Source organism: Hyperolius riggenbachi, chromosome 5 (genome assembly GCF_040937935.1).
Source record: "Hyperolius riggenbachi isolate aHypRig1 chromosome 5, aHypRig1.pri, whole genome shotgun sequence".
NCBI classification, from domain to species: domain Eukaryota; kingdom Metazoa; phylum Chordata; class Amphibia; order Anura; family Hyperoliidae; genus Hyperolius; species Hyperolius riggenbachi.
Window position 1 is genome coordinate 249,738,139 of NC_090650.1, and position 12,247 is coordinate 249,750,385.

Below are 12,247 nucleotides of genomic sequence, written 5' to 3' on the forward strand. Positions count from 1 at the left end.
AGCGGACGGGTGTGTACATGCGCATTGACTGGCGGCGGTGGCGTGAAAAGACCCAGAGCCTGTTTTTAAACGGGCTTAGGTCAACTAGTAGCAAAATAAATGTTTGTAGAAGATATCACACTATTTAGTCCCATTCCATTGCATGGTGTGTGGGCGAAGAGTGAACTTCAAGATTTACAGCAGCTGGGAGCCATTTAGACGAGGTGGACTTTGTATAGAGCGCTGTATGACAGTTTGATCTGTCAGTGGCTCTGGGGAGTGAGCACCTGTGGGGGGTGTGGTGACAGTTTACCTGAATATTCGGTCAAATATATACATTGCAAGATCAAATACTGTACCTACATTAGAAGATACTGACTGCTAGCACCAGAGTTTCGCAACCATTCCATGCACATTGGACTGAGCACCATTGTTTATCTTGGCCACCTTTGTATTGCTGTAAGCACAGCTGAGATTTGTTTCTTTTCATCCAACCAGTATTGATGTCTATATGCTACTTAGCTGCATATTCAGCACAATTTCGGTTTAAAGAAAAATCTGTTCATATATTTTAGCAAAACAACAGTTGAGACAAATATACCCCTTTTATTCAGTGTGTTTTTGATAAGAATAAAAATGCAAGCAGATACCTTTTGCAACTGCACTGACATCTTCATAAAAGCCTGCTATCAAGGCAACATGTCCTGGTCTGGACTCTGTAGGAACACGTGTGTGTGATACACCCCAGCTGCCCCTTTTCTGGATTATTTCTCTGAAAAAGAAATTCTGCATGTTTAAACAACGTAATATGTATGACCAGGTGACAGCTATAAAAAGTTCTTTACAGTACAAGCAGTAGGAATAAGCTGCATACATGAATTAAGAGGATTCCAACTCAACCCTGAAGGCTCATTCACACTTGCAATCGCAAAATGTGCGGGTAATTTTTCTGCGATTAAGGCGGAAAAATCACTGGACAAAAACGTGTTCATTGAGCGATCACGATCAGCGCCTGTTAAGCACTGTATCAAATGCTGCAGGTAACGCGTTTACCGGTTGCCACTTATCGTGAATCACCTGCAATCACTGGCAATCGCAGCAGTGAGCTCATTGCCATTCTCAGCAGCTCCGTGCAGTGTTAGGCAGACAGAGAACACCTATATTCTAAGCTGTACAGGAAGCCAGAAAACACCTGGCTTCCCTTCACACTGTACAGAGCAGCTATGAAAACTATGTGAGGGGCATTTGATCTGGGAGCTGCTTAGTTGTGAAGAATGCATGCAGGCTGGCGGTTGCAAGGAGTGGACACTGGGGAAAGAATAGTGGAGGACCAAGGAGGAGCCACACAATTAACTTGTGTGTTCCTGAAGCCAGTAGCCGGAGCCCTGATTATCGACTGTGCAGCCGATTCAGGAGAAAGGGGGTGGGCCTCAGGTGATCCTGCAGACAGGATCGCTGTTTGCAAAGCTGAACATTGATAAATGTGCACATGGCAGCTTAAAGCTGTGTTGCTGGCTGCAGATTGTTGCTGTTAGTGTGATAGATCACAGCCACAACAGCCGGGCGGTCCCCTAATTTACCCGGGTGGAGCGCCCAGCTGAAAGGGAGAACACTGGTATTGTCTCAGCTGGATGATGGCAGGTGTTTTTTTTACTGTCTTACAGCTCCAGTCTTGACTTATTGAGCTTTTTTATGCACCCCCACCCCCTTTGCGCTTTGAAGTGCTGCTCAGCCATGCAAAAGTATTATGGTCTGTAATTAACCATCAGTGAGAGTTATTTTACAGTCCAGAAAAAGTTCTAAACTACAGATACAGCATTGTATGATTTAGAGCCGTTGATTTTTAACCTTTAGGGTTAGTTCACAGTTGTGTTGCAGAATAATTCTGCATGTCAACTCATTGCCCATATAGTTCTATGGGCCTGGTCACAGTACTGTGTTGTAATTGATCGCATTATCCATACTCGCTACTTGCAGGCTTTGTATTAAAGTCTCCATTAGCTCTTAATGTTTACACTTTTGATGCTTTTACAAATTACATTCGAAGAGGATTACGCTTTGTAAGTTAAATGCATAAATAAATTGACAAAAAAAACACTGTTTCTACAATTGAAAATCGTTTTCCTTACTGATTTTTTTAATATATATCTTACACTACAGTCTCACTTAAAGAGAGTCTGAAGCGAGAATAAATCTCGCTTCAGACCTCATAGATAGCAGGGGCATGTGTGCCCCTGCTAAAACGCCGCTATCCCGCGGCTTAACGGGGGTCCCTTCGCCCCCAAATCCCCTCCGTACAGCCAGGGAGCGCTTCCGCATTGGGGCAGGGCTAACCGCCGCAGCCCTGCCTCATGCGCGTCTATCAGACGCGTACCTCCGCCTCTCCCCCGCCCCTCTCAGTCTTCCTTCACTGAGAGGGGCGGGGGAGAGGCGGCGATGCGCGTCTAGAGGCAGGGCTGCAGCCGTTAGCCCTGCCTCCAGGAAGAGATATTTCACGACCAACTTTGCGACCAAGTTTTGCGGGGGTGGGTTTGGGGGTGAAGGGACCCCCGTTTAGCTGCGGGATAGCACACATGCCCCTGCTAACTATGAGCTCTGAAGCGAGATTTATTCTCGCTTCAGAGTCTCTTTAAAGAGGAACTCCAGAGTCAAAACGAAAATCCGGCAGCCATGCAAGGTAGAGCAACAGAGGTGCTGCGTACTTCTGCATAATCCATGGCCGTCTGCATTGCAGAATGGATGTAAGGCCTTAAAGGGTACCTGAAGTGATCTGATGAGATGAACATGTATGTAAAGTCCCAAGCCTACAAACGACCAGGCTGTGTTTTCTTCTTCTTTTTTTATACACTGTAAAGGTTAAGAATCCATGGCTGTAAATGACACTTCCTCTGCAGCCAGACTTAAAGAGGTAGGATTTAATTATATTAGTGGGGCACAGAGGCTGGTTGTGCACACTATCACCAGCCTCTGTTGCCCTATAGTTTGCCCCCAGGACCCCCCTGCGATCTGCTGTCCCCTCCGACGTGCTAGCGACACGCAGCGTGTCGCCAGCACAATGTTTACCTGTTTGTGTCATCAGATCACTTCAGGTACCCTTTAAAGAGGAACTCCAGTCAAAATAATGTAGTAAAAAAAGTGCTTCATTTTTTACCATAATTATGTATAAATGATTTAGTCAGTGTTTGCTCATTGTAAAATTTTTCCTCTCCCCGATTTACATTCTGACATTTATTACATGGTGACATTTTTACTGTGGGCAGGTTATGTAGCTGCTCCTAGCTGTTTTGGCTGTTAGAGACAGCTGTAAACAGCTAATTCCTGTCTGTGAACCTTGTTACATTGTGGCAGTTTGCCCAGAGTACCGCGGTCCCAGAGCTTCTTGTGGGAGGGGTTTCAGCACAAAATCAGTCATACAGCGCCCCCTGATGGTCTGTTTGTGAAAAGCATTATATTTCTCATGTAAAAGGGGGTATCAGCTACTGATATGGATAAAGTTTAATTCTAGGTTGGAGTTTCTCTTTAAGGCCTTACATCCATTCTGCAATGCAGTCGGCCATGGATTATGTAGAAATACACAACACCTATGTTGCTCTATCTTGCATCGCTAATCAAGCATGCAGAGGCACTCTGAAAAGCTGTGGACGAGGCTTGTTTAGTTTATAGGGAATTAGAGCATTAAAACAAAAACAAAAAAGTATCTGGCTTGAGGCATGCCCTATAAACAATATGAAAGGAACACAATTATGCAATGAGTAAAAGTTTATCTCGGATCCACTTTAAGCCTGCAAAGGGTCAGTGGACAGGTTTTCCAAAATCAGAATATGGACTTACCTAAGATAAGGAGCTCTAGAATGACCATTCTCATCCAGTTCAAAAAACGTGTCAGCTCGCAGTCCATCAGCCACAAAGAGCACCAGGCGCTTTGCTGGAGATGGCAGCACAGTGTTTTGTGGGCTCATTCCATGGACCAGAGGAGATGTAAAGTAAATGTCAAAAATTGAGCCAAAAAACACCAGATGGACAAACAAGCCAAGCAGGAAAAAAAGTAGCATCCTCCAAAAGGCCACACACCAACGATTCCTGTAGACAGATAAAGAACAGCATGTCAGCATCTAACAAATAAAAATATTTGACACACATATAAGTCTATATACAAACGTTCAATGAAGCAGATTTATGTGTATAAAGAATCATGTCACTGTTAACTTGTTATCTATTCATTTGATCGGTCTTCAAAATATAAAGCCTGCAACTCACAACAGGAAGCATATCTCTAAAAAATGAGGGATAGATAAAAGAATATCGATAAAACCCTATTCTTTACATGCTTGGAAACTATTTCATACAGCTTATTATGAACACCTGTTACTACTTCATTTCATTGGATCGCCTCAGGCTACAACAGAACATTTTGGACAGAAAAATAATGGAAAACCCAGCTACAAACAAAATACTGTGCGTTTCAAATAAGAAAAAAAAAAACATTTCATCGTTGTACTGCCACCTAGTGAGCTTAACAATTACTGATAAAAATGTAATGGCTTATTTTAAAATAGAAACTATTTTTACAATGCATAAGGTAGAATACTGAACAAAAAAGGAAAATAAACAGAAGGACTCACTAACTCATAAAAAGAACATGGAATAGCTGACAAAAAAAGCTCACACACACAAAACAAAAACAGAAAATGCAAACCTGCTCATCTTCAGAGTAGGAGGAATGTAAGGATAACTTTACTGCAAAACAATCACAACTCTTCCATGGGTTTTTTTTTCATGGATGGGAGGATTTTACTTTTCAATGTCGTCATCATATGTATGTTTACGGTATATTGATCATTTGCACAATTGCTTTTTCTGATAAGATCTTGTTAAACAACGTTGTTGTTTCCCGGGTGTTGTGATTTTTGGACATAAGCTCATGTTGTAATTTTGGTTTCTTTTTCAGCAATACAGCTGTGCGGATATTGAGTTGCATACTGATACTTTTCCATATTAGTGCTGTTTTACTTTCACAAGTATTTTCACTATTGAGACCATTGTATATTGAATTAATATAATTTGTGTTCACTTTATCTTGTATATCACAGACTGGTTGCTACTTTTGTAACATATTCTGCATCCTTTTTTATTATATTTTGTTCCATACATTGGTACTAGATGATACTATTGTATTTTTTTGATACTGCATTCTTCTATGTTGTATAAATGATTTTGTAAAAGCAGTTTAAAATGACCAACAGTGCTGTTATTGTATTAACATCTAGGATCTACCGTATTGGAGGTGTTATTTATACCCCTATATTGTGCACTCTCTGAATTGTTTCACATGGTCTTATTCATACCTACCAACTTTTTGAGATGAGAAAGAGGGACACTTAAGCCATGCCCCTGATCACACCCCTGCCATGCCCCAGTCACGCATACCATGAACATTTAATAAGAAAAATATGTTGTTTTATAATTCAAACCACACTGGTCCTTTCTATCCTGGTTCATTTTACTTCATAGTAACATTTTAAAATTAGTAATATATCAATTTAAAGGCTAGGAATAAAGTTTAGAGTCAAACACACTTTTTAGTAGAGAAATATATATATTTACATAGAAAGAGGGACAAAGTCCTGAAAGAGGGACACATGAGGAGAAAAGAGGGACACATGAGAAGAAAAGAGGGACAGAGGGTCAGGGCTCTCAAAGAGGGACTGTCCCTCCAAAACAGGGACAGTTGGGAGCTATGGTCTTATTTATAAGGTGTGCAGTTTCCTAACCAACTCATTATTCAGATATAAGATTTAGCCACATTACAGGCAAATGTTTTTAGTCATTATGTGGAATAGACATAAATTTGCCATGTACATTTTGTGGGTTGCACATAAACCCTTTTTTGCATTATTAAAGCTTTTATTTTCTGGCTGGGCTAGCAGTTTTCCTGTAACAGAAACACGTGCTGCTTGGCTGTATGAACAACAGCAGGGCCATTTCTGGCCTATTTGGCACCCCAGGCAAGGGCACCTCAGTCACGCCTCCTAGTAGTGGGCAGGTAGCAATAACTAGACTGTGGGGCAGGCTAGTAGTGACAGTTAGATTCTAGCAGTAGATACGTAGATTCTAGCGGCAAGCTGGTAGCAATCAGTAGACTTTAGTGATAAGCAAGTAGCAATCAGTAAATTCTCGTGACAGGCTAGTACCGGTAGTGATAGTAAGGCATTAGGTAACAGATAGTAGAGTACAAGCAGTGATAGACAGTGTGCTGACAAGCAGTAGGTAGTGGTTGCTAAGCAGTGGAAGACGGACAAGTAGTAGGTGCAAAGTAGCAGTGGATGCTAAGATGCAATGAAAGTGAAGCAGCCGTAGGTGCCAAGTGGTACTGGGTGCTAAAGTGCAGAGGGTGCCAAGGTGCAGATGAGTGCTAAGGTGTCATGATCTAGATTATGCCAAGTTGCAATAGGTGCTTGGATGTAGTGGGTATCAAGGTCCAGTGGGTGTTAAAGTATTAAGGTCTACTGGGTATTAGGGTGCCAATGTCCAGCCTGTAAAAAAGTTGCAGTCAGTACAAAGGTCCAGTTTGTGCCAAGTTGCAGTGGGTGCTAAACAGTACTGGGTTCAAAGTAGCAGCAGTTGCCAACAGGGCTGTGGAGTTGGAGTTGGAGCAATTTTGGGCACCCGTAGTCGGAGTTGGAGTCGGAGTCGTGGTTTCAGAAACGTCGGAGTCGGGAGTCGGAGTCACATGATTTTTGTACAAAATCCACAGCCCTTTTAAGTATTAGACTAAGGAGTCTGAGTCGAGGAGTCGGAGTCTGAGCAATTTTGGGTACCCGGAGTCGGAGTTGGAGTCGGAGTCGTGGTTTCAGAAACTGAGGAGTCGGAGTCGGGAGTCGGAAGATTTTTGTACCGACTCCACAGCCCTGGTTGCCAAGTTGCAATGAGTGCTGAGCTGTATTGGGTGTCTTGTTGCAGTGGGTGGCAAGCAGTACAGGGTGTCTTGTTGCAGTGGGTGCTAAGTAGTAATGGGTGCCAAGTTGCAGTGGGTGCTATGCAGTAATGGGTGTCAAACTACAGAGAGTCCAAAACAGTATTAGGTGATAAAGTAGCAGTTAGTGCTGAGCAGTACTGAGTGCCAAGTTGCTTCAGGAGCTAAGCAATACTGGGTGCCAAATTGTAGCAGAGTGCAATGCGAGTACAGGCTTTGGCAGGTAATGATGCCATTTGGGTGCTAGGTGCAGGCAATTGAGTCATCTGCCATGTGTTTGTTGTAGGCTATATGGGTGCTAGGTACAATTTGGGTGCTGGGTGAAACCTAGGGGACGTACTGGGTGCTTTGTAGGTAATGGGTGCCATGCAGTTGCTTGGTTTGGGCTATGTAGATGCTGGGTGCAAGCTAAAGGAGGTACTGGCTGCCATGTAGGTGCTGGTTGCAGGCTATGAAGGTACTGGGTGCCATGTGGCTGCTGAGGGTCATGTGGGTGCTGGGTGTCAGCTATGTGGGTGCAAGCTAAGAAGGTGCCAGATGCAGGCTGAGGATAATGGGTGCCATGCTGGTAAAGGTTAAGGGTCACACTAGGTGCCACATGGGTTCTGGTTGTGGACTATGTAGCAAAGTCCTGTATTAACTTTCACTAACAAATAAACATATGGGAGGGCTAAGCAGGACGTGCGCGCGCGCACACGCACACACACACACACACACACACACACACACACACACACACACACACACACACACACACACACACACCAAATGTAATAAATAAAAGTTTGCAATGTTATAATTTCCTGGTTCCTTGTATCTCTTGGGCCATCCTCTAATTGCCATCCTAAGCAGCTTCTGAATGTGGCACAAGTGTTGTGTGTGTGCACATGTATGGCACCCATGATAGGGCATGAGGGGTTCACAGAGTGGTCTCCAACCATCAATATAGATATATGTGCTCCAGGCAATGGCTGCAGTGATCACCATCTGAAAGCCATTGATGCTGAATTTTAAACATATGAAAACCTGCAGAAGTGTTTTACAAACGTGCTCTCTAACAAAAATCGCAGGGAAAAAATGATGAGTCTTAAATTGACGAAACATGTCGGGCAGAGCCTAACCACGGAAGCAGGAACTACACGCGGCAGATCTTAAGCGGTGGGCGTCTCACGTGGGTTGAAGTTGCTGGCGTGCGCACCAGCAGCGGAACACATTGTGGGACTACAGGAACAAGCCTGTCTGCAGCCAACAGAACAGGGGAGAGCCCATTCCAAGCAAAACTCTATGCCCATATATCAGGCTGGAAAACATGAGTGCAATATGTTTTTATATAACAATAAATGTTAAACTTTTTTACGCTATGAGAGGCCTTTTTATTGAGCAAGCAAAACTCCATGCCCATATCTCAGGCTGGAAAACAGGAGTGCAATATGTTTTTATAGATCAATAAATGTTAAACTTTTTTACGCTATGAGAGGCCTTTTTATTGAGGTTTTGGAGAATACATCAGGAAAATACAATGCCCCCTACGCTCTCAGAGAAGATACTTCACTAGTACCAGTGCTCAACAGATGAGTGCAAAAGGTTTAAAGTGAATAAAGCCTTGGCGGGCTGAAACCACAGTACTTAGCTTCTTATAAGTTGGTGCTAGCTGTGAACGTCCGTCCGTATGAAGTCCAGTGCTTCTATGCGTGTTGTTATTCCAAAACTTGCTGCTTTCCTTCCGCAGAGCAAGCTGGCTCTCTCTCCAAGGTCCCGTCCCGTGATCACGCAGACAGTATCTGCCGGCACAGTTTCCTATCTACGGAAAGCGAGAAGGGACAAACAGGTGGAGACACAATAGTGCATAAAAAAAAGTCACACTCACGGGAAGTTTACATGTTTACCAGCACATAAAAATGGTGGGACTGCACCTATTTTTATGTGCTATTAAAGGATACCCGAAGTGACATGTGACATGATGAGATAGACATGGGTATGTACAGTGCCAACCACACAAATAACTATGCTGTGTTCCTCTTTTTCTATCTCTGTCTGACATAGTTAAATATCAGGTATGTAAGTGGCTGACTCAGACAGGAAGTGACTACAGTGTGACCCTCACTGATAAGAAATTCCAACTATAAAACACTTTCCTAGCAGAAAATGGCTTCTGAGAACAAGAAAGAGATAAAAAGGGGAATTTCTTATCAGAGAGGGTTACACTGTAGTTAATTCCTGTCTGAGTCAGGACTGAGCCAGCCACTTACCTACCTGATATTTAACTATTTCAGGCAGAGATAGAAAAAAAGGAACACAGCATAGTTATTTGTGTGCTAGGCACTGTACATACCCATGTCTATCTCATCATGTCACAGGTCACTTCGGGTATCCTTTAAACAAGTAAACTTCCTGTGAGTGCAACTTTTTATTGCAGTTTTTAACTTTGGGCGCAGTCTGCACTATTGTGTCTCCACCTTTTTGTCTCCTCTCGCTTTCTGTAGACAGGAAACTGCATTGGCAGATGCTGTCTGAGAGATCACGTGACGGGACCTGGGAGAGAGAGCCAGCTTGCTCTGCGAAAGGAACGCAGCAAGTTTTGGAGTGACAACACGCTTAGAAGCACTGGACTTTATACGGATGGATGTTCACGGCTAGCCCCAGCTCATAAGAAGCTAAGTACTGTTGTTTCAGCCCACTGAGGCTTGATTCCACTGACACTTGAAACCTGTTGCACTCAGCACGCTGTGGCTATCTGTTGAGTACTGGTACTAGTGAAGCAGGGCTGTGGAGTCAGTACAAAAATCTTCCAACTCCGACTCCTCAGTTTCTGAAACCACGACTCCGACTCCAACTCCGACTCCGGGTACCCAAAATTGCTCAGACTCCGACTCCTCGACTCTGACTCCTTAGTCTAATACTTAACATGGCTGTGGATGTTGTACAAAAATCATGCGACTCCGACTCCTCAGTTTCTGAAACCACGACTCAGACTCCAACTCCCCAAAATTGCCCCGACTCCTCGACTCCGACTCCAACTCCGACTCCACAGCCCTGTAGTGAAGTCTCTTCACTGAGAGCGCAGGGTGCATTGCATTTTTCTGCTGTTTCTGTTTGTGTGGATTTGGATCGGTCCACACCGGACACCAGTGAAGTGACTAAGGATTTGCCAGGGAGGTGGGGGACGACCCAGGAACTGTCCCAAGGCTGCATTTGACCCGCCTGTGGGTCTTAGTGGATGGTGAGTCCAGCACAAAGGGTGTGGTGGAGGCTGTTTGAAGAAAGGCAACTGTCTTGCACATTTGAGATATCAGTGAATATTGCATTAGGAGACTGTCCATACTCCTGAAAAACTTATCCTGGTCATTTGATGAAAGATTGTGTTTCAAAGTTTTTATTGAAAATTTTGAAAATTTTACATAAACGTCGGATGACAGGAAGGAAGGAAGGAAAAGCTCATATAATACAAAACTTTGTACATAGGGTGATCCTGGTTAACAAAATAATCATATAACATGAAAGTACCAAAGTCTTCTAGTCTTAAATTGCCCAGAGTACATATGAAAAATAGGGAAGACAGACTATACAAAGGGTAACAGGGGAGGGTTCGGTCTAGGTCAACAAGCCCAATGGGAGTCGGGGAGGGGGTGTGGGGAAATTGCGATGGTGAAGAAGTAAATGTACCTCAGAGGATTATACCAACAATCTGAGGTATGCCATGGTAATGGGAGGGCATAGGATCCGACCTGGGGGGGAAGTGGGGAGGGGAAGAAGGCCGGTGTAGGGGGAGGCTTAGGGGGTCAGCTCAAGCAGTGAGCGAGACCCCTGTTGTTCAGAGGTAATGCGAACTAGGGGTAGGAATGTGGCAGAGAAAAGGAGAAATAGAAGAAGGGAGCAAAGGAAGAGAAGAGAAGAAAAAAGACAAGAAAGAAAGAAGAAGGGGTCCATCTCATAGCCTGGTTATCAGTGTTTCCTCCATGTTTGGGTGTTCTAATTGGATCCAAGGTTCCCATATTTTCTCGAAGGATTTATGGGTGTCCCGAAGAATACTTGTGAGTTTTTCGTTAACCATATAGGAGTTCATTCTGGCCTTAACGTCCTCAAAGCTTACCGAAGGTTTCTTCCAGTTATTTGCTATGGTCATTGTAGCCGCCGAGAAGACTAAGGAAGCCAATTTGTTTTGTTTGGCAGTCAATATCTCTATTTTTGCATGTAATAGGGCTTGCCAAGGATTCTTAGGGATTATCTTGTGAAATAAGGTAGACAACAGCTTAAAGACACGGCTCCAAAATCTAATGAGGCGAGGGCAGGACCACCAAATGTGCATCATGTCCCCTATCACTCTACATCCCCGGAAACAGAAAGGATTGGCTGAGGGGAATACCTTGGCTATTCTAGCTGGGACCAAGTACCACCTAGTTAGAACTTTATATGCCGATTCTATCGTGTGCAGGTTATTGGAGCATTTGGATATTCTCCCCCAGATGTCCAGCCAGTCCTCTCTGTCTTTAGTTTCTGCTAGGTCGGATTCCCATCTTGACACATATATATGTTGAATAGGGATTCGGGGGCGAGTTAGAAAGGTATAGACAGATGAAATGAGGCCTCTCGAGTTGGGGCGACGGAGGCAGATGTTCTCGAAGGGGGTGGGATTGAGCGGGAGATCCCTATCTTTTATAAGTGTGGTGATCCAATGTCGCAATTGGAGGTAGCGAAAGAACTCCCTTTTAGGGATTTGTTTTGTTTCCTGGAGTTCGGACCACGAGCAAACGCCCCTAGGGGTAAGGAGATGATCCACGTGGGTCAGGCCGTGGTCCGACCACCAGGAAAATGATGCCGGACTGTCCAAGCCCGGACGGAAAAGGGGGTTTCCCGTGAGGGGTGCTAATGGTAGATGGGGGGATTGTAGATTGGCAGAATAACGTATGGAATCCCAGACTTGGAGGCTATGTTTCAAAGCGGGGCTCATGGCTAGAGTTCTTAATTTAAAGGGGAGCCAAAGTAGGGTGCTAGGTAGGAGGGGCGCACACTCAGGGATTTCCAGGAAAACCCACAAAGGGGTATCCTGTGACTGGAAGATCCGAGTGAGTTGGCTGATAACAGCTGCTTTATAGTAGGAGCTAATGTGTGGAACACTGAGGCCACCATCCAGTCTATGAGCAAACATGGTTGATTTACGCACTCGGGGACCTTTACGGCCCCAGATAAAGGTCATAACTCTGCTCTGGAATATGCGTAGATAGTGGTCGGGGACCTTGACTGGAAGGGTACGGAAGTAATATAAGAGTTTGGGTAAGTATGTCATTCTGATTGAGT

The 12,247-nt window shown here is 44.1% G+C and overlaps 1 protein-coding gene across 4 annotated transcripts in view; it reads right to left on the bottom strand.

The window, feature by feature from the left end:
• The window catches only part of PIGN (phosphatidylinositol glycan anchor biosynthesis class N), a 385,079-nt gene that overhangs the window by 327,498 nt on the left and 45,334 nt on the right, over window positions 1-12,247 (bottom strand). For all 4 annotated transcript variants that reach the window (XM_068236754.1, XM_068236755.1, XM_068236753.1 and 1 more), the window contains exons 2-3: window positions 3,811-4,059; window positions 630-751 (exon numbers count right to left, since the gene is read on the bottom strand). In XM_068236754.1, the coding sequence (XP_068092855.1) occupies window positions 630-751; window positions 3,811-4,031 (343 nt within the window). In that variant the 5' untranslated portion in view covers window positions 4,032-4,059. The remainder of the gene's footprint in view (window positions 1-629; window positions 752-3,810; window positions 4,060-12,247) is intronic.